General features: G+C 41.0%; 1 protein-coding gene across 2 annotated transcripts in view; it reads right to left on the bottom strand.

The window, feature by feature from the left end:
* GEMIN8 (gem nuclear organelle associated protein 8) overlaps nt 1-10477 on the bottom strand; it is a 30468-nt gene extending 19991 nt beyond the window's left edge. The window contains exons 1-4 of one of the 2 annotated variants that reach the window (XM_088520217.1): nt 10463-10477; nt 9692-9743; nt 4434-4470; nt 1368-1785 (exon numbers count right to left, since the gene is read on the bottom strand). In XM_088520217.1, coding sequence (XP_088376343.1) covers nt 1368-1785; nt 4434-4436 — 421 coding nt within the window. In that variant the 5' untranslated portion in view covers nt 4437-4470; nt 9692-9743; nt 10463-10477. Of the gene's footprint in view, nt 1-1367; nt 1786-4433; nt 4471-9691; nt 9744-10462 lie in introns of those variants that run through there. The other variant, XM_010221281.2, reaches the window with a different exon arrangement.
* Nucleotides 10478-21971: the final 11494 nt, after the last annotated feature.

Genomic DNA, 21971 nt, shown 5'->3' with positions numbered 1-21971 from the left:
CTGCACGTTGGGCACTACCACTGAGCTCCTTAACTTGTGCCAGCTCACTCCTCTGCAAGCTAGAGAACTGTATGTCATTCTGAAGGAAGTGTGAAGTTAAACTGGAGCACTTCAGATCACTAGATTCTCTATGATCGAAGAATTTAACATCATTTTAACCCTCCCTCCCAATCATTGCTTTTATTCTGTGCTTTTAGAGTTCTTCTCTCTTTCAGCATGCATTACAAGTTCCATTAAGCAGTGATTCTGGGTATTTCCTACATGACTTACACAGGAAGTTATTTTCATCATGCTGTTTCCTCAGAACAGATGATAAATTTCCTGCAACACTTGTATATGCAGTAAACTGTTAATAAAGTACAACATGATCCTTTAATTTATTTAAGATTTTAAAGAACTGAAGATTACCAAAAACTGAGGATCAAGACCCGAGAAAAAAAAACAATAATCTCAAGTTTTTGTGTAATGTCCTCTGCTTAACGACTTGGGTCCAGATCAAGATGCAAAACAAAGAAACACCTTTGGTACAGTACAGAGGACCAAGGGATGCTGGGGGAGAAGAGAAAGGTCTTGCAATTTTGCTGTCAGGTTAGTCAAAGAACAACAAATAAAATGGCTGATCCATACTGTAAAGTACATTGAGGTTTACCCTAGGGTTGTAGTAAAGTCCTACCTCTGGCTTCCCTTTTCAGAGATATATTATGCAAGTAGATTTAAACTTTAAAATTCTGTAGTTTTGACAGTATTTTAGACTGAATACCACTAAAAGGTCCTTCAGCAAACTTACATCTTTAACTCTAGCTTTAAAATTTGGTATGAATTAATTTTGGATATTGACATACAAGTATATGTATACATGCTTTTAATGGAAAAGCTGGCTGATTAAATACTGTCTTAATTAAATACTGCTTAACTGTTTTTAAATTAAGCAAATCTTTGTAAGATAAACCAAAGGATAGTTAGAGAAGGAAGGCAAGAATTGGCAAAGACTCATCGAGTGACTCCTGGAAGAATGAATTCTGAACTAAAATACTGGAGCCACCTGCGCAACTAAGAGCAATGTTGAACATTCTACCCATAGACAAATCTTCAGAGCTGAAGATGAATATTGTTTTCTCCTCTTTACAGTCATCATCTTTCCCCTCTCATATGAAAACCTTCAAATGTTTTCTGAACTTTATTTCAAACAAACGGTACTGACCTAAGCGCTCCCACAAATTTTGCCCCGTTCATCCTGTCTGGCTTACTTGCTTGCAGTGCTCCCTACTTCTTCGAATTGTTCACCAAAACTCCGGACACTGCAGATTTCCCTCACCCAGCGAGATGGCCACCAGGCACCCAAAATAAACTGACCAACAGGGACTTACGCAGCTCTTCCCGGTGCCTCTCTGTCTGCGCGAAAAACTCGCGAAGCTCCTCCGTGATCTCCATGTTACTCAGGTCACACTCTATCTCCTCTTCGGACTCGGAGCCCTCCTCGGTCGCCGAGTCCCTCTCGGCATCCTCCCCACGTGCCCCACCAGGGCACGGAGCTCTGCCACACGGGGTGCCGCCGGCGGAGCGGCCGCGCGGCCGCGCGCGGTCGTTGCCATCCCAGTCGGAGTAGCGGCTGCTCGGAGGCGCTGCCGGAGGCCGCCACGGGAAGCGGCACGAGGACTCCACGGCTTTGCTGTAGGCTTTCTGGTGCTTGCGCATCCAGCGCATGGCTATGTCGTAGTGCTTCCAGTATCTGGCATACACGCGCTGGAAGTACCATGGCTCAGCGTCTTCCAGAGGCATTTCCTCCTGGGCAACGGGAGGGGAAAAAAAAAAGAGAAAATAAACAGTAATTGAGGGAAGAAACACTGTAAAATGAAGTTCGAAGTTTGTCTTTTGACCATGTCATTCTTCTTCAATAAACAATGTATATCTGAATGACACTAAGGATTAATACTGCACAAGCGCATTACATTTTACTACTCTTACAAGAGACTGTTTTTTCCTCATCAGCTACCAACAAAGAACTGCCAGTAAAGCAGCAATACACAGAGGAGGTGTTCCCAAGTGTTCCTGCTACTGTAGTGCCAGTGCAATGTACTCCACAGTTCCTTCACTGCTCACCAGGAATCGCAAGAGCTGGGTCACATCTATGGGTATGCAATTACAACCTACACCTGCTTTTCACATCCACAGACAGAAAACGTAAGAGATTAAAATTCCTCCATATGAAACAACGGCATTAATTTTGTCCCGTAACATACTTCCTCCATCTGCCTGCCAAGATAAGTTTCACAGAAAAGGTCAAACTGCACTCGAGTCAAGTTCATATATCCATCATGGCTCTGATCAAAAACAAGACTGTATTTAGGCAAGGGCTGAGCTGCCTGCAAATCTCCCTTTTGTATTCATCAGCAACCAGGATATGGAAAAAAGCAATAAAGTCCCAATGATAAAGTACTATACATGGGAAGAGATATTCAGGGACAAAATGAAACACACCATCCCTGTCCTCCAGCTCATCTTACTTTACCTGAAACAGCACAGTTTTACTCTGTTCATATTTCCCTAGCAAGCTAAAGCCCAGTCCTTTCAGCCTTAGCCCTCCTTCCTACAGGCCATTTTCTCTCCTACCTCATGCTCTTCTCAAGAAGAGATGCTGAAGCTCTTGAAGAAAGCCATACAGTAAACTAGGGCCATACATAGATGGCAAGTGAAGCTTTTTTTGCATATTAATTCCCAGAGAAAAAAGCTTCTCTCAGGCCAAAATGGAATGCTTGTACTTTTAAATCAGAAGAATTTTAATTAAACCATGCTTTGGCATATGCTCAAACTGTGAAGATTTGCTGAGACTTTCTGAGATGAATCTGACATTTACAGTCCTTTATTATATATTTTTAAGAACATACAAGATTAAAAAAAAAACAACCTTTCTTGAAATGTGTTTTCCCAATCTGAACTGGCGCCACTCTGTAACCTTAGAAGAATGATCTCTCGGAGAATGAAGTATCAAATAAACTTACAAAATACTTTCCATTCAAGACTGGTAATACCATGTGAGGTTAATTTCATTTACTTGCATTTGTTTTCACTTCCTGGTTCTCAGACAATAACGCAAATGCTGGAGTTTACATAACAACTGCCCCTTTTTTTCTGCAAAATTGAGCCTATTATCCCCAAAGAGGTCTATAAATATTGTTTCTTTTGAAGGTTACTGCTAAGAGATTTTAGGTACAGAAGGTCTCCAGCCAATAAGTTTCTTGGTGAAAAAAACATTTTAAAAATACATTGTTTAAAAAAGCTTGATCAAAAATGTCATCCTATCTGCGAAGGATTCTGGGGTTCAGCCATGTGATTAAAAACCCAAATTATCTTTCCTGAAAAGTAACAGTTCGTGGAAGCAAGACTTTGTAGGGCTGATTCTCCTTAGTCTCCAATCGTCCTGCTAAGACTGCTCATTTCAAAATACTTATTCCCAAGATGACTGGTGCAATAAAATCACCCACTTTCCACAAAGAATTCATCCATTCTTAATTATCCAACCTCCTAAAAACTAGGATGTACAATGTTTTCCTTATTTATTTTTCTTGCTTTGCTCAAGAGTTTCAGACTGACTGCTCATCCTTCAGCAGTCAGAGGAGAATGTCCTCTTGTCCAATCTGACATTCACAGGTTACTTTTGGAACATCTTGCTAATTTTTTTCCACTACTTAAAAATCCAGTTATGGAACACAATAAAGCAGTTCACGCAGCCTGACAAAAGCAGAGATCTCATACATTCTATATATTTCTGAAAAGGACAACACATTCTTCTAGAAGTTATCTTCAGCTCTTTTTAAATGTTTCTAAAAAGGGCCTTGATGACTTTACTGAACACGCTGGAATCCCGCTGGCTGAAGTGCCTGGCTGCTGAGCTCCAGTAGCTAATTTCAGGGAGAGGAAGACAAAAAGCCAGTTCATGGAGGCAGAACTGTGATGCCGGTGCCCGTCCAAATATTTTTCGTGGCCTTTTTGTTTTGTTCAAAGTGAGCCATGAAAACCTCTTTTACATTTCACCTTTAAAAATCCATCTGTTCAAAAACAGAAGTTACAGAAATGTTTCATGTTGAGGTGGAAAAAGAAAAGGAATACCTTAAAGACTAACTTAGTTCTGTGTCTGTGCTTTTTCAGCTGTGAAATAAATGGAAATGAGAGATTTCCTCAAGTGAACAAAAGCTATAAATCTAAAGGCAAATGATCAACCTCCTCAGTTATTTTTCCTGTTATGACTCTGGAGTCCTCCCAAGGGGAGGCAAATCATATAGCGTTGTAATCTGAGTTCTATTTTGAATTCAGTTTAGCTTTTTTCATATATAATTTGCACATGTCTGTATTGTCAGATCAATAAAAGTGTTTATATGCACTTCCTATGAATAGGACTAGCTTATCACATAGAGACACCCATAAAGACTGCTTACCATCTCTTTCAGAGTTTGTTCTGGTGGTCAAGGTAAGCTAGGAAAGAAAATACATATTTTTTTAACTCATAAAAATATATACAAAAATAGGCATGAATAATGAAAACATTTTAATAATCTTGAATACTATGGCCAATAGCTATTAAATATCCCTCCTTGTTGTAGCTAGTCTAAGTCCCTTAATTATGACTTTTGATTAGTTCACTAATAATCTCAGTCCTTGCAATTCCTCACCACAATATGAAAGTTAAAAAGGAGTCTTTTACCACAGTGTAGTCTAAAATGCTGAGATTGAAGAACACACTTTGTTTCATTATCTTTCCCACTTTCTCTCACATCTTAAGCTTTTACAAATTTTATTTTCCAAATTAATTGCATAGAATCATAGACTTATATGAAGCACACTATTTTCTCTTTTTAGCAGCATGTACATAGAGACATCCATAAAAGAAGTAATTTCAGCAAAATGTCTAAATCCATTTTGACAATACAAAAGTAGTAAGATTTCTGATTAAACCTACGATGCACTTCTGTTTGCTTACAATTCCCTCCTTTTGCTTTATTTCCCTTTTTCTTCAGACATCTCATCCCAATCCTGCCACTAGGATTACCCACACTGCAATCCACTTTGGACTGTAATCATATTCCCACACATGAGGAAAAAGGGAAAGAAACAGCGGCAACTAGAAAACAAACAAACAAACAAAAACACCCCAGGGTGTACAAGATACCTATAATCACTAGGTAGGGCTCACAATTATAACTATTTTCAATGTGATTTACCAGCACGAACTATTTAGAAACATTCGGAGTAATTGCCTCCCTACCTGGCAATATTTTATTACATTAAGACCACATTCATCCCATGTTGTCACTCATAACTTGAACTTGGCACTGGTGAAGAATAACAGGAATTGAATGCACTAAATTACCCTAAACTACTAATGCAGGAAAATACTACTAAAACATGGTCAACTGCTGCCTCTAGCTTAACTGGAATATACCCAATATAGCATTTTCTTTTTTACAGCTACTGTGGATTTATCCCAGCATAACATGAATTATCCTTGCTGCATATGAACACAGGACATGGGGTCAGGACATCTGGGGATGTGAAACTTCTAGAAAGGGTCCAGCATAAAGGAACAAAGATGATTAGATCTTAAAAGATGATCTTAACAAGGAAAGACTAAGTGCACTGGGCCTGTTTAGCCTGGAGAAGGTTGAGAGGAGATCTGAACAATATGTATACAATAGCTGAGGGTAGAATGTAAGGAGGATGGGGCCAAACTCTTCTCGGTGGTGGCCAGTTGTCAGGACAAGGGATAATGGGTATAAATTAAAACAGAACAAGTTCCATCTCCACGTGAGGAAGAACTTCTTTACTGTGAGGGTGACAGAGCCCTAGAACAAGGTGCCCAGAGAGGCTGTGGAATCTCCTTCTCTGGAGATCTTCCAAACCCACCTGGATGCCACCCTGTGCCACGTGCTCTGGGTGTCCCTGCTGGAGCAGTGGGGTTGGACTAGATGATCTCTTGAGGTCTCTTCCAAACTCAGCCCTTCTGTGATTCTGTGACATACACCACAGCTGTGTTCTGTCTGATGCGTAGTAAATTAAATAGCAACTTTTTGTCTCTTAAGCTGTAGTGAGGGCAAGGAGAATGAGAATGGGTAACATTCAAAGAAAATGCAAATCATGAAGCTCCCCAAAAGACAAGCTATTGCTCTCTGCATAGTCCACAGCAAGCTCACATGCACAAACCCATGGCCACACCAACCTATCTGCAAGAAGTCTCATCAGAGTCAATAGGAACCCTCATGCAAGTGAAGGTTGCAGAACTGGGCATTAGGAAGCCAAAGTGTGCGATTTCATTTTGTTCTCCCTGGCCTGCCTACAGAATAAAACACAGAGCTAAGGTCACTCAGAAAACACTGCAGAGACCTGCAGCACACGTAACCCAGAGATGTGTTAAAGACTCGGAGGAAATAAGGCATTTGAAATGAACAAAAAGGAAAAGCTCATGTTAGCTCTCCAAAACTTGTGTTTCCATTTTTATGGCTTGCATATGTACTGTCTCTTCCACATACCCGCCTGGACAGTGTAAAGGTCACTGCAAGAGTCTTTTTCTCATACTTGAAAATCTAAGCTCATGGTAGCCGATTCTTTCATTTTCCACTTCAGAGAAATTATGTGTATTAGAAGCTCATGATCACTCTAGTTTCACCTAGATGGCACCTAGCTTCAGCACAGATAGAAATCAGGTTCAGAGCCTAACGTAAACACACTGTTTTCATTGTTTTTGGAGTAGTAGATGACCAAGTCTGAAACTCCTTTCGTCTACAGCATATGCATATGCTCTCTGAAGGGGAAACAGAGGAAAGTGAAAAAGTTTTGGCAAATATCCAACTATAATAGTTGGACCAAACATAAAAAAATGCCTTGCCAAACTCAGTAATTTACTTTCAGAAATAAAGTACAAAACATGACTAGAAATAAAAAGCATAGCATAATAGATCTACAAGCTGGGATACTAAATGAAAGAATGAGTTAATTTTTATTTTTTGCTGAAATACTCTTCCAAAAGACGCTATACAAGATAGGAAATATGGTAAGAAGCAGACAACCAATATGATAAATATACTACTATAATTTATATCTTTTCAAATAGAATATGGAAGCAACCAAACATACAAAATTACTGACAAAATTTACAATTTTAAATAAGAAATCTGTTTGTCTATGCTCATCACTAATAATAAGGTTAATTTTAATTAATTTAATTAATGTTTAATTTTTTAGCCTAAATTATTTTTCCACTGAGATTAAGAATGGATGCACTGCCTTTCAACAAAATATGACCGTCTCTCTAGGAAGGAAGCACTAATGAATGCTTATTTCAATGCAATTCAATTCCACTGGATTCAAAAGAAATTGAGACAGTGCCTGTCATACTGTAAGACACAGCCATGAAATGCTTTTTCTTTTTTTTATTGTTGGTAATCTAACTCATGCTACAGGAGCACGGCCCTCTAGCAGAGTCCAGAACACAGGGCTGTATTTGAGGTTACTGTCAGAGATGGAAAGGACCCACTGGTGACACGGAGGCTTTGACCTCATTCAGAAGACTGAGAGCACAGCATTAATCAGCCTCTTCTATAATATTAAGATAAAAAGACAGGATGTAATTAAAGGAAGGTGAAATCACAACAAATTCAGCAGAGAACCTCATATAAAGTGTTTCTGAAGAAGGAAACCATGTTTGAATCAGAAATGCCAAAACACTACCTAAGCTGACCACATCTTTAGCTTCTTGCTGCTGCTTTTATCTCTGCTCCTTTGTGTGACCTGAATTCTTCTATCAGACCAAAGATGTTCCTAACTCGGTTTTTGGAAAAGGCCAGTAATAGGCACTTACTAAAATACAACATACAGAAAATACATTTATGACATATTTCCTCTGATTACTACAAGGAGTTGTTTAGATACTTTATCAGGTCCAAATTGCTTTGGCATTTAAAAGCTAGCAACTGACTTATTTTCCATAAATGTGACATTTCTCTGAATCCATGAATACTTGGAGCTTATGCAGCCTCCCATGGCACTGGGAGGTTGTCATTTCACAGAATCACAGAGTGGTTGAGGTTGGAAGGGACCTCTAGAGATCACCTAGCCCAACCCCTCTGCTCCAGCAGGGACACCTAGAGCACGTGGCACAGGGTGACATCCAAGTGGGTTTGGAAGATCTCCAGAGATTTCACAGCTCACTATGTTAAACACCAATTTTGCTGTGTAAGGCAAACTCACCCCTCTCATGAGTGGGAATAGACTGAGTGGACACTTCATATGCAGAAGATAGGGTAGATTTAGAGCAAGAATCTATCAGAAACTACAGAAGTATTTTAAAAAAAAATCATAGAATATCACTAGTCATAGAATGGGAAAAGACTAATGTGCCCACAGTCATCAGGATTTTTTAAGAAGGGACAAGCATATCACTCGCACGCAAGCATGGAGGGTAATAGCACATAAGGCAGTGAGAGAAACAGAATATCCATTTTAAGTGAAAATCCTCCTACCCAAACCAGTACCTCTGGCAGAAGGGCATCACTATAACACTTGCAAGGGGAAACAAAAGGGAAGGAAAGGATATTCTCATCACATTATCTTAAAAGCAGGATCTCCAGAAATGTATTTTTAGAAACTTATGTAAAAAAATAAAGCATAAAGACACTGAAGGACCAAACTTGATGTAGTACTGCTCTAGGATACTATTTTTATTCCATTCATTCAAATCAGTGGAATTTTGGGCCAACAGATCATTCAAAGCACAAAACTGGCTGAACCTGAAAAAGGGGTGCAGAAACTAAAAGCATTCATAAAAGAGCTTTTGCAAAAATAAGGTGTATTTAGTACAGCAATTTGCATTTCAGAGATTAAATTGATCGGAAAGAAAGCTCCCTTCCTCAGAACCTGCGAATAGAGAAACCACATGTTTAAAAAAATTCTGATTAAAAGCATCACCTATTAAGGGAATAGGCTGTCAGTACTGGTACTGATGACAGCAAGGTGCAAAAGGACACCCTCCATGCTCTTCATCATGCTTGTGAACTCAGCATCCTCCTCCTAAGGCTTTGCTAGATTTGACTATACTACCAACCAGTTCAAAAAAATACCATGCCTTTTGTTAGGTATCTCCAATTAACCAGCCTTCTCTGTGTGTCAAATATATAAACTAACCATCTCTCTATGTTTCAATGTGTCAAATACACAAAATATTGAAGCTCTACTACATACATACGTGAAGAGTTCAGGAAAAAATATGTGTCATATAACAATGTCAATAGTGCGTGTCTTCCCACAAACAGCTATTTCATTTTACACTTCTAATTCTTACTGTTAGTGCAAGTTTAACACCTGGAGTGGTGAAAACCAACAGTGTGAAGAGTATTTTGATGCTCTACTTCAGATCAATACTGTGCACTGCTGGTGTATGATGTTACCTTTAATACCAAAGTGCCCCCAGTCATGCAGAAGCACTTAAGCATGTGAGTGAAGAGGCTGCAGAGGCAGCTGGCAGCACAAATAATTCTCTAGTAAAAAAAAAAAAAAAAAAAAAAAAAAGAAAGAAAATAACAGTAGAAATCGCTATCACTATCTACAGCATTGCCTGTGAGCACAGGATCTGATCAGCACTTAGGATACAGTTATAGCTGGCTGTCATCCAACTAGGAGAGTCAGCTGAACTATGAAAACCTACTGACCACTACGACGGCTTCACATCAACGTCCTCACACCAGCAGTGGTATTTCCTGCAAGCAGGAGAGGAAGAAATTACATATATGACAAAATTATGTTCAAGGAAGGACAGTTCTCTTACATGCTAACTCAAGGCATATTTCTACCATAGCAGAGCCTGAGGCTGTGTAAGGGTGCTCCCAAAAACAGAGTCCTCCCCAGGATGCACAAAACAAACCCACAGCAATTTGGACAACAACCAGAGGTCAAGGGTAAGATGCTAAAAGCTGTAACATTATTAGCAGTCCCAGGGAGCCTTAGTTGCATGTGACTTTCACAGTTTAGTCATAAATAACGGCGACGTGGATAGGAAAAAAAACTTCCAGGCTGTAGCTTTCTTCTTTCCGAGGCAAAATGGACCTCCCAGTGCACGAGGTGCAGCACTCAAACATCCCAAGATCTCACACACGAGACAGAAATAAAGGAAAGCAAAAGGCGAACAGCCCCGGCCCTGCCAAGCCCACAAGCGGCCCAGCAGGCCGCGAAGCCCAGGGCTGCCGCACACGCCGCCCTCCGGGCACGCCGCGTCCCTTCCCTCCTAAAATTACACGGAAGCCTTTCCCGGCCCACCTGCAGTCCTAGGTTTGCCACAGGGAAATCCAGGAAAAGCCCCGATTTCTGCGGAATAACCCTGCTTGCGTTCCCGTGGGAGCCGCCGCACTCCCGCCAGCCCCGCCAGCCCGGTTATGGGGAGGGAGCGAGGGAAGGGGGGCGCCGCCGCCTCCGCACCCACCGGGGCTGCTGCGGGAGGCCCCGGCGCTGCTTCCCGCTTCCCGGGCCGTCCTTTCTCTTTCCTTCTCCCTTCCCCTTCCCCTTCCCCTTCCCCTTTCCGGCGCGCGGAGCCGCCGCCGGCCCCTGCCCTGCCCGGTGTCGCGGCGCCACCTTGTGGCCCCGCGCGGCAGCGCCGCTGCCCTGGCGGCGAAAGCTGCTGTTTTCTGAAATTTGTTTCCGAAAATTCCTCTTTTCTGAAATTCCTGTTTCCTGACATTTCTTTTTTTCTTTTTCCTGGACTTTTTGTTCATCTCCTGGGGCGGAGCTGAGCTGATACCCTCTGTGCGAGCAGCCGGTGCAGGGCCTGTTGCTACCGGTGTAGCTTTTCTCCCCGGCTCAGTAATTTACTTCTCTGCTGCCTTGAATTTTCTTTGCGATTTCGCTACCTGGTGTTATAATGTTGTGCTTCATGACATGCTCATGCTCATGATCCCTTTACCACAGCTAGGTAACTGAGCACCATCACCGCACCTTGGCCATCCCATCCGTGTCCTCCTCCAGATGCTTATGGAGATGTTGAGCAACACAAGGACAGATCCTGGTGGGCTTTCCCACTGTGGGCTTTCCTACAGTTTTCTTTTTCTGGCATGACAACTAGTATTTATCTCTCCTCTCTAATTCTCCCATCTTCAATCAATGGTTCTGTACAAGAGCCTCCACAGAAAGGCACTGTTAAAAAACAAACAAACAAAAAACCTGTAAGTAAAGCTATCATAAGGATCTAAGAAGTGAATTCCTTCCCCTTTTCTTCCTCTGCCCTCATATACTATTCTTATTGCTCAAAAATTTGCAGAAATCCATAACTTGTTGTTTTTCATTTTGAAATGGAGCTCTTTGCTTTCTGTTAACATCTAAATATCATTAAAATTCATAATGTTAGACTGTCTAGATATTGCTCGTAGGACAGTACATTTTTGCAAATCCTCAAGAAACGCAGTCTTTGATTTCTTTAGATTAGTTTTAGCTCATTTTATCTTTCTAGACTATATTTAACTGAGATCTCGAGGTCTTCATTATCTTTAAATGGTTAGAAGTCCTTTTCTTAGGACATTTACAGAAGCTAGTCTTTGGCACATTTATGAGTGTTATCAACTAAGGAGACTCAGTTTTTGCATGTGTGTGACAAAGCCATAGTCCATTAATCTTCATTAGACAAGGAAAATAGAAGGAGCACAATAAAATATGGGGAGCCAGCTATTATAAGGAGCAGTGCAGGTGCGGGATGGTGGTGGAAGTGTACACTGTTGAGAATTATTGCTCCTTCTGAGGGATGCAGGAAACAGAAGCAGGAAGGGAAGAGTGATTTTCAGGTTGGCCTGCTTAGGTGTGTGGGGAGCTGTCTAGGCAAAGTGCCAAGAATCCTTGTGGGAAGCAGTGATGATGACCAGGGTGGAGAAGGACAGGAGAGACTGGGCTGGATCTGGCTTGGGAGACTCTTTTGGAGAAGACGATATAGAGATGGCCGCACTCGGGAGTGGTGGGAGGGAGCCTGAAATTCCAAAGGGCAGGGGCTTGGGCCTGAGAGTGAAGGTGCCTGTATTTATAAAGCAAGTGGGAGCAGGAGGGTGGACAAGCTAACATAAGGAGAGAGAATAGAAGCTAGTTAAAGTGTTAGATAACTTTGGAAGTACAACTGTCATCTTCCTATAGTATTCCTATATCTATGTTAAAAATGTACTAATTTTCATCAATTCTTTTTGCACATTTTGACAACTGAAACTAGGCAGCAGTTTCATTTCTTTAAATTGCAATTCTTGCCCCTGGCATTTTTTACTTTTCCGATTGTGACAGAAATATCCACTTCTTTTTGCCATTCTAGCATTCTTTATGTAGACTATTACAGATGGAGACAGAACTTCTGACAATTCACAATTCAGCTGTGATAGTAACTCACACAAGGTATTGTATAACCTTGTCATAGCTGATCATAGAATATTCCAGCTGTTCACAGCTGTTTCTTTGACGGTGAACAGCAGGAGTTTTTGATATCATGCTTCATAATTTATCAAATAAACCGAGCTGGGCCTGCAAAAAAGCGATGACATCAGAGAAAAACAGCCAAAAAAGCAGAACAGCAGAAAAGAAATCCTTTCTTTTTGATAGCTTAATTGCATTTAATCTGAAGTCCAGGTGCTTGAAAACTGTGATATATAGCTACATTCAAATATCCTTGACCTGAGCCTTTTCTAAGTGCATCTGTGTGACTTAGTATGACAAGTTCCTCGACTCTTACAAATATTCAGAAAGAACAAGGTTATTCTGCATCTAACTAGGTGGTAAAAAAGTTTCACACAATGTTTCTGGGAACGACTTCCAGTCTGGGTATTGGGAAAAAGGCATTTATAAAATCATCATTTGATTCTCTCTGTATTATGCCTTCTGGTTGCTAAAGAGTTTACTTGCAGTAGAAATATTACTGAGGCAAAATTGATAGTCCATTTGTTTCAAAGCAAACAACCACTGGGAATTTCTTCCATGTAAGTTTTTTTATTGATGTCATTCAACCTAAGTGATTTTTTGGGGGGTGGGGAGGAGAAGTAAAACATAGCAATTTGAATTTTTTTAGATGATTATGGTTTCTGGTGAGAATCATTATATTGTATTTCAGTCAGGTATAATCAAGCAATGCATTGAACGGTTGCAAGATCATTTGTCCTTAAGCCGTAAAATGAAGCAGAATTTCCCCCCATCAGAGTGTTGCGCAGCACAACCTGCTTCACTGACATTACCTTTAGCAGTGGCTGTGGCTCATTTAGAATTGGAAGCTGAGCTACACTGGATACCAAATGTTGGAAAACTTGTATTATTTCCAAATGTTGCAGCGCAGGATATTTGCTCTGACTATGCTATGTCAAGATCTGCTTTTTACTTTTGTTTATTAAAAACAAACAAACAAACAAAAACTCTTCATTTGTGCTAGGTAAGCACATCAGAACTAGTTTCCCACCCAAAAAGATGTTTTCTATCATAAATATTTGATTTACCTTTGCAAGCATCAACATTTAAATGACAATTCCTCTGCATCTGCAGTATTTATGAAAAGCACAGTGCTTGTTTCTGTGCCCTCCTGGACATGTTCCACTTTTTCCTCAGTTCTTGCCTTTCAGAAATAACTTCTGCTCCTCAGAAAATCAAGCTTGCTCCACAGATCTCTATTTGTGCATTTTAAAGATGGAAGAGAGAGGCCAAGGTCAAGCACAACAGCATCCTCATCATTCTTGACTGTAAGCTGTCCCCTGCAGCACAGTATACCTGAGAATGGAGATACAGATGAAAAGAGCACAGCTGAGTGCTTATTTGGAAGTGGAAACATTTAAGAGAGGCAGGATAAGGGACTGGAAAAGAATAAGGTTAGTGCCAAAAATATTTTTACTGATTTTATTAGTATAGGTTGTAGTGCCTGCCTAATATTATTCTTGCTTGGTGTTAAGTTAAAAGAAAAAAAAAGTTAAACTACTATCAGAAGGATAGATATCAATAGCTGTCAATATCAATATCAGTCCCTGTTGTTAGGTATGGAAATTGGCAGTCATCAATGCCTCTTGATATCAAAAGTTATTATCATTTGAGGGTGACAGAGCCCTGGAACAGGCTGCCCAGAGAGGTTGTGGAGTCTCCTTCTCTGGAGATCTTCAAAACCCGCTTGGACGCAGTCCTGTGCCACGTGCTCTAGGTGACCCTGCGTGTGCAGGGGGGTTGGACTAGATGATCTCTAGAGGTCCCTTCCAACCTTAAGCATTCTGTGATTCTATGATTCTATGATGTTAATAGGTGTCAATGATTACCAATACCAAAATCAAATCAAGAGCAAAATCTATAGCCGCCTCTCGAGATCAAGAGTTATCTATGTCTATTGATAGGGACTGATATCAACATGATACCTATTGATACCTGTTGATATTGACCCCTATTGGTGGGAAATCACCAGACATCTATATCTCTCAATATCAAGAGGTATTGATAGGCGTTAATGACTATTGAAAGCAAAATTCTCCCAAAACAGAATATTTTAAATGCCTGTTGAGTAAGAGAAGTATCCGCGCCTATTGATCCCTCATTGCCTATGATCGATATCAATATATATTGAAAGTTATTGATGCCTATCAATATCAACCCCTATTGATAGGTAAGGGGAAATGTGCCCCCTGTGCTAACTCGGCATGCAGAGTTGTGTGAAGATGACCTTGGCTAAATGATCTCTAGGGAGGAAGCAAATAGCCCATGCCTGCCAAAAGGGTGGGAGAATCCAGTTCCCTCCTGGCCCGGGGTGGGAGATAAATATGCAGATCCTGCTCTCATCAGTAGGTCAGGTTGGAAACATCAGGGATATTTCCTCCAGAGTCTCCCAGGCTCTGTGTGTCTGTGTGTGTTGGGGGGACCAGCATTTTACTTAGTGCATAGGATCATTCTTTAGAAAGCTTCCTTCAGGCCTGCCTTTTCCTGTAGGCTACGTGGCCCTAAGCTGGATGCTCTGAGTTCATTTATTGTTGATGCCTGCTGTGGCCAGGCGTCCAGTTTAGAGATGTTCAGCCCATGCATTAGGCAGACAAAGTGGGCAGTATGAATAGATGCCATTGTGCCAGAGGACTGTAGGGAGAACAATTGCCAAATTTAAGATTATTTTCTACAAACAGAAAGTTTATTGCCACTTGCAGCTCAGCAGCAAGCCAATCTCTTGAGCCAAAAGTGAACAAGCTCTGCATTTTTTTTTTTAATTCTGAGTCCAAACAGAGAAGGCAAGTAATTTGTTGTGGACTTGGATTTGCAGACGGGAGAACCAAGGTACTGCACCTATATGTTTACTTTACATATGAGAAAAGGAACATACTGAGATGTTCCTTCCTCTCCTTCCTGAGATTTCAGTATGTTCCTTTTCCTACTTGTATTGCTCCATTTATTCTGCAAGAAGCTCTGTTAGCCTGTCCTGTAAAATCATGCATTTGGAAGCGGGGTTTTCAGTATTAACCTTTTGTTTAGTTTCCTGTGTTTATGATTGACAGTGCACATTGTGAAAATAAGCTGGCTCTTACCAAAGGGATCTACTTTGTTTCCTGTCCACGTGTGCTTGACTCTTCTGTGTGGAGTGCACAGTAATAAAACTACTTGGATCTCTTTTCTCTTCCTCTGCAGCCTCTGCATATGAATCAAGCTTAGCTGGATATCAAAGATTTACTTTCCCTTGAGAGAGGTCGCCTACTTGGAAATAAAACTGGTGTTTGCTTGCTTTGAGTTGTAAGATATCTACTATTAAATGTGGAATGATGCAACCTCAGCACACCACTGAATCCAATCTGCACAGTAGCACCCAGTATGATGGCAGCAGCCCCAGATTTTCTTATGTTTTTCTCTCCTTTCAACAGGATTATAGCAGTCCTTTCTCTCTCGTTCAGACCTCTTCAGATCTTTGAGGTCCCAAAGCCTTTGTTTTGCTTTCAGTATACAAATAATTATCTTTATTACTGTGCAAAATGGCATAACTGGGATTATCTACTCTGCTTCTTCAGAGGTCAGATGAGTTGGCACTTTTATTTTTTTTATGGAGGACAGCAGTGGCATGAGGGTAAGTTAGAGATACAGCAGAGTCTTCCCATGGAAACTCAGCTATGTGCTTGCAAAGGTCTACTAGTGGGAAGAGACTCGTGAGGAAACACTAGACACTTGAAAGAGGATGATGAGAATACTACCACTGTCACTTTGAGACATCTGACTTAACAACAGCTACCACAACAAAAGTGTTACTATTAATCATGGTAGTGTGGGAGGCCATTTTTTACAGGTGCAGATAATTCTCTGTTTATGTCAGTATGGTATTGCTGGAATGCGCTGTGAGAAGATACACACTATGCAGGAGCAATTCGACCAGCATGAACTCAGGGTTTTGTAAATGTGGCTAACAACTGAATGAAGATGCATGAATGAAGGGCTATTGTAAGCAGTAAAATGCCGAAAGGCAATTCTAATGGCATAACCAATAATTTATTAACAAATAAAAAAAAATCTAGTGGTATTTTAAAGTGAACACTGTAAAAAAATTGAAGCTCGTGGAGAGAGAAGGAGAGTTGTGCAGTTATTCAGCTGGTTTGCTGACTTTTTAATTTGCTGTTGTGGGAGCCAAAATTACTTGTCCAGTGTGTCACTCGAAGTATAGCAAGCAACTTGAAATGACTTGCGTTGAAAAACCAATTACCTCTGCAGTAGCAAAAAGGGCGTGTGAATGTCCCATCTGTTTTTCTAGGAAACAGCATAATGGCACAGGGCATGTACATTAAAAAAAAAAGTAATAAGTCTATTTTAAAATCCTACTGTATGCTGGACTTTTCACTTTTTAGAATTCTCACTCCTGAGCAGCTTTTGTGCATGTGTGGGTATATGTGCGTGGGTGTGTGAGAGAACATGGTGTCCTTTTGCTTTGATAGTTTATTTTATGTTATTGCTTTGTGTTTTACAGTCCCTCTAGCTAATCTGCATTTATGTACAGAAGAAAATAGGAACCAGGGGTCTAATATTACAGTAAATTAGGCAGTGAATTTCTACTTGAATGATTTAGTTTTGAATGTAGCCTTTATTCTACCTAAAGTACAGATGTAACATATTAGGAGTTAGGATGCTTGTCTCTTTCCTGAACAGCTAGCAGACAGCAGTCAAAAAATGAAGAAGAATCCTTCTTTTAAACAATGTTTGCTCTGCACTTTGGGGATGTTTCCCAGGCCTTTATATTGCCCGCCTGGGACATTCAGTGGTCCAGTTGCTATGGCTACTGGGATTTTTAACTGTGTATAGCACAGGGATAGAATGATTTCTGTCCATAGTAATGAAAATGTAGTTAGTGTGATTTACAAATTCACCTGGAGTAAGAGACTATCTGCATTATGAGTCTCAAAAAAAATGTTATTCTTTAATAATTTTTATTTCAGATGTTACCGAAAGTAAACTGGGTTAACAAAAAGGAAATTCATAGAATTTGCCTTTTCCTGTTATCATTTATGAGGTACTTACTTTCTGTTCGAAGTGTGATCAGATTAGACTAGATCAGATCAAATTGCTTCTTATGTTCCATTTTTATTTAATGTGATAACATATCTATGGTCCTATTTATTCATATTCCCATGACTATGGTGGGTTTTTTTTTGTAAAAATTATGCTCTAGTACCACTGAGAGGGGGTCAGACTAATTCTCCGAAGAATTATCTCTTTTCTTTTTCTTTGATACTATAAGTGCCTAAAAAATAGCTGTATCAAAATTTTGCTACTCTTGATTCTTTCAGTGACATTATGAATTCAGATTTCAAATTTTCACAATAAATAGTCGTGAACATTTAACAAAAAAAAAAACTCACAGTTTTACTTCCTCACCAGCCACCTTTACTGCTGAGGTCACGTCAACAAGTTTATTTGCATCTGCTTTTCATCAGTTTCAATCATCTCCTTCTATTGAGATGATTATTGAGTTTGGTTAAAAAGATAATATAGTCCCCTGTAACTGACAGAGGCTTCCAGGTAGCACTCTGAGAAAAGCGGTCTCAAACTGAACACTCACTGCTTAGATGAGAATTGCCCTGTTGCCTTACATTACAGATTTCCCAGACAGAGAATTCCCGGGAGATGTCTAAGAAATCATTCTGGACTTCCAAAGAAAGTTTGAACACATTCAGTATTTTGGCATTAGTTTCTTACTGGCATAATTTGCTTATCTTTGTAAGAAGGCCCTGATTTGCTTATATTGTACTGCATACTTGGTTTGGTTTTCATTTGCTTTGAAGCCAGGCTATCTTGTACTAGACTCAGTGAAAATGACACTTCTTCATGACACTTCTACACAGTTATTTTGATCAAACACAGAAGACATCAAAAAAATACAATAGTTAGGCAGCTGACGTGTTGAAACTGCTTCTTTTTACACTCATAGTCACCTCATTTTTGCTTATCTACTGTGGCTCCTGTGCAATACCGCTTGTTGCATAAATTTCTCCTTATGGGGTAGAAATTGTCTTGTTTGATAATATTTGTAAAGGATGCTCAGTTCCTGTTGGAAAAAAGACATTTCATAAAGAAAATTACTGTAGTGATCCCTGCAACACACTGTTTCAACTGAGTGCTGAGATTCCAAATCTATGTCATACCTGAAGATGTTATATATTGCACTAAAAATGTGGAGAGCAATTACTCAGAATCATGTTGACCCCAGCTGAAAAAGCCCAGGTCTTTATCATGGAATAATCATTATAGAGCGAATACGAGCCCAAACTGCAAACTCCGCAAAGAAAGCAAACTGCATACTGAGCTACCTTAAGAGGAATATGGCCGATAAATCAAGAGAAGTTATTACCACCTTCTGCTTGACACTGATAAAATTGCTCCTAGGCCACTGTATCCAGTTCACGGCCTCTCTAGTTCAAGGTGGGTATGAACAAACTGAAGAGGCTCCAGTAGAGTTTAACCAAGATTGTAGGGAGCTTGACCACTAACAGCAGCCTGCAGCTTCTTGAAAGGCACTTATAAAGTGATGGGAGCAAATTATTTTTGGTAGTGTAAGTATAGTATAAGAGGTGGCAACAGCCAGAAACTGTGTCTGGGGAGATTCAGGCTGGATCTTAGGAAAAGCTCTTTCTCCAGGAAGATATGTAGCACTGGAAGAGAAGCCCAGAGAGATTATATGATTTTCTGGTCAGAGGTTTTCAAGACTGGGCTGGACAAAGCCACAATGACATGACTGAAAGTTGATGAAAGCCGTGTTTAGGGTGGGAGGTGCACAAGATGATCTCCAGATCTCTTTGAGTCAACTGTTCTGCAATTCTGTATCTATGCCTACATTACTCCTCTGGCAAGGTATCTAGCCCTAGAAATACAGAATACTGTTAAGACATGGCACCTGGTGTCCACAATAAATTGAAGTTGCCTACAGGTTTAACCTGTGCTATGACAGGTGAAGGAAAAAGGAACATGAAATGATACCAGTGGATGTCAATCGTAAAACAAACAAGCTTAAATAGGTCTTCACACCATATGTCATTGTTGGGGTAGCTGTGGAACTCCTTCCCATGAGAGTTTATGGATGATAAAGATTTCCACAGATTTAAAAGAAATAGGATAGAAGAAAAAAATCAAGTGTTGTTGAATCTAAATATGTCTTTGGCTCTGTGCATGGACAGAAAAGTTCATTTGTTGATATTTGAACAGCAACATTCAATAAAAGAAGCTTCTAAGGCAATTCATATGACAACAAAAAAATCTAATATTTGGGAAGGCAGGAAAGGAAAATGGAATGAATGGCAGAACCTGAGCGATCCCTAGAGATGCACTCCTAGTAATGATGCCACTCCAGCGGTCAGGATACCAGGGAAATGGAGCAACCCCACCATTCTCTGCAGAAGACTGTCTGTGAAGGCCCTGCTCAGTGTTCAGAACACAGACACTGATATTCACTTGACCATTTCTAGTTAATTCGTCTGAGAAAGATCAATTAATCCACAGACATTAGAGGTCTGAGACTGGCACCACATTTTACAGACAGATTAGCTACTTTGAATTTTGTATTACTGAATTCAGAAGCACTTCCCTGGGCCTGGGTGGATGTTCAGGCATGGTCCCACCTCCCTGTAGTACCAGGTTTGGGCTAACACCTCCCCCTCAAAGCTCCTGATCTCCTCTGGAAGTGTGCAAACCCTTCAAAGTAAGCTGTAAGCTATGAAGCCAAAACATATGAATGAGTAAAGGAAAAACTCCATACAAAAATCCCCCTCCTGGTTATCATTCTATTATTCTATTAAACAGGAGAGAATTAAAAAAAAAAACAAATTTAAGTGATTTATACTGATATATAGTAACAATAGTAGTTACTTGTTTCAAAAGTACACAAAGAACTTTTCATTCTAACTTTAATTACATTAGACAAAATCTAAAAAGGCAATTCTGAAATTATTGGTAGTGGACATCAAGCAAGTCTTAACACTAAGACAGCAGAGAGATGTCGAATCAAATAAGGTTTTGGTGTACTTTACTGGCAGAATCGGGGTGCAACAGACAAATCTGTCCTGGTTTCCACATCTTGTTTCTTGCCTTTGGTTCTTTTTGCAGGCTTGTGCCACATCTTGAGCCCCACTGATGCAACCCTCACCACTGTGCACCTCTGTGCTGCCAGATGGCCCCTTTTTCCTCATAAAAGAGAAGAGAAAGAAAGAGAGAAAAGGAGACAAAGGCCTTTCTGGAAACGCCCTTATCACAGACAGACCTTCTGCCGGGGGTGCACGTTGACATCTCATGATGCCTCCCCTCTTCTGAGCCCGCCTGTTCTCTCTGCTGCCGCACACACAGGTCCCACAGGTCCCTCCCTGCTACTTGTCAAATATACCAATCTGAAAAGGCAGATCTGTGATTCCCTGGATCCCTCCTGCTACATATTCTGGAGCACTGGGCTTCCTTGGGTCCCCACAGCCTGCTGGAGGGGGTTGCTTCTCACCCTCACGGCCCCACAATGCACACTGTGCCCCAGTGGGAAGTAGATCTCTCAAGCCCAATTTCAGCTGTATTTCTCAGTACTGAAGAATATATACCTTTTTATGCAGCAAAAGCCAGATATGAAAGCTGCCCTTTTCACTACTTACATGCAAGCTGAGTGAGTTATCTCTCACCAGCATGAAAAGGAAGAGGAGGCCATATCTCCATGCACAGCTGCCACTGAGAGCTTTGCCTGCAACCCCCGAGCTTCATCTCCCCCTTCTGGCTGCTGCCTCCTCAGTTGCTATGTGGAGGAGGGCTGCAGTCTCGGCAGGCTACAGAAGCACCTTCTAACCCTTTGTGGCCCTGGGACCAAGGAAAAGGTGGCTTATTTTCTTGCACAGCCTGGCAGTGGAGGGAGACAGCAATGCTGGAAGGCAGCAGTGTTGCTGCCAGCAGCGTGCCGGGCATGCTCTGCAGCAAAGGCAGCTTCTCTGACTCCTGATGAAGGGCTGCGCGTGCTTTGGCAAGCTCCCTGCGCCCCTCCTGGAAGGCCAGGGCGGCTCATTGCCATCTGCCCGTTCCTTGTGCTGTGAAGAGATCGGCAGCTGTGGCTACGCTAATACATCAAGCAGTGCCAGGGCATATTGCTAGGCTTGATTATTTATATTGTTAAATTATTGAAATGCCCCCTGGCAAGCTTTCGTCCAAATAGTACTGTCCCAAGCGATTCCCAGGCACGATTCAGAAGCCAGCTTAGGCTGAGGACTGCTCCCAAGTGCAGTGTATGTACCTACAGAGGGTATGAGAGTGTGACAGCGTGGATACACTGCTTCATGCCGCTTGGTGTCAGTGTCACAGAGCAGCTTCAGGCGCGCTTCATCTACAGGATATTTGTTTTCTCCAGCCTATCTTACGATTATATTTTTTCTAAGAGTTGTGCGGAACTCAGATCCTGCCCTCGATGTGTTAGAGGAACTCTTTAAGGATGGAAAGGGAAGTGATAAACATGCAAAAGGAGTTCAAGAGCCTTCGCT

This window comes from Tinamus guttatus, unplaced genomic scaffold (genome assembly GCF_059628265.1).
Source record: "Tinamus guttatus ecotype Peru unplaced genomic scaffold, ASM5962826v1 Tinamus_guttatus_pri_ptg000083l, whole genome shotgun sequence".
In the NCBI taxonomy this organism is placed as follows: Eukaryota; Metazoa; Chordata; class Aves; order Tinamiformes; family Tinamidae; genus Tinamus; species Tinamus guttatus.
Note: the sequence above shows the minus strand (reverse complement) of the source record. Positions and strands in the feature narration are given on the sequence as shown.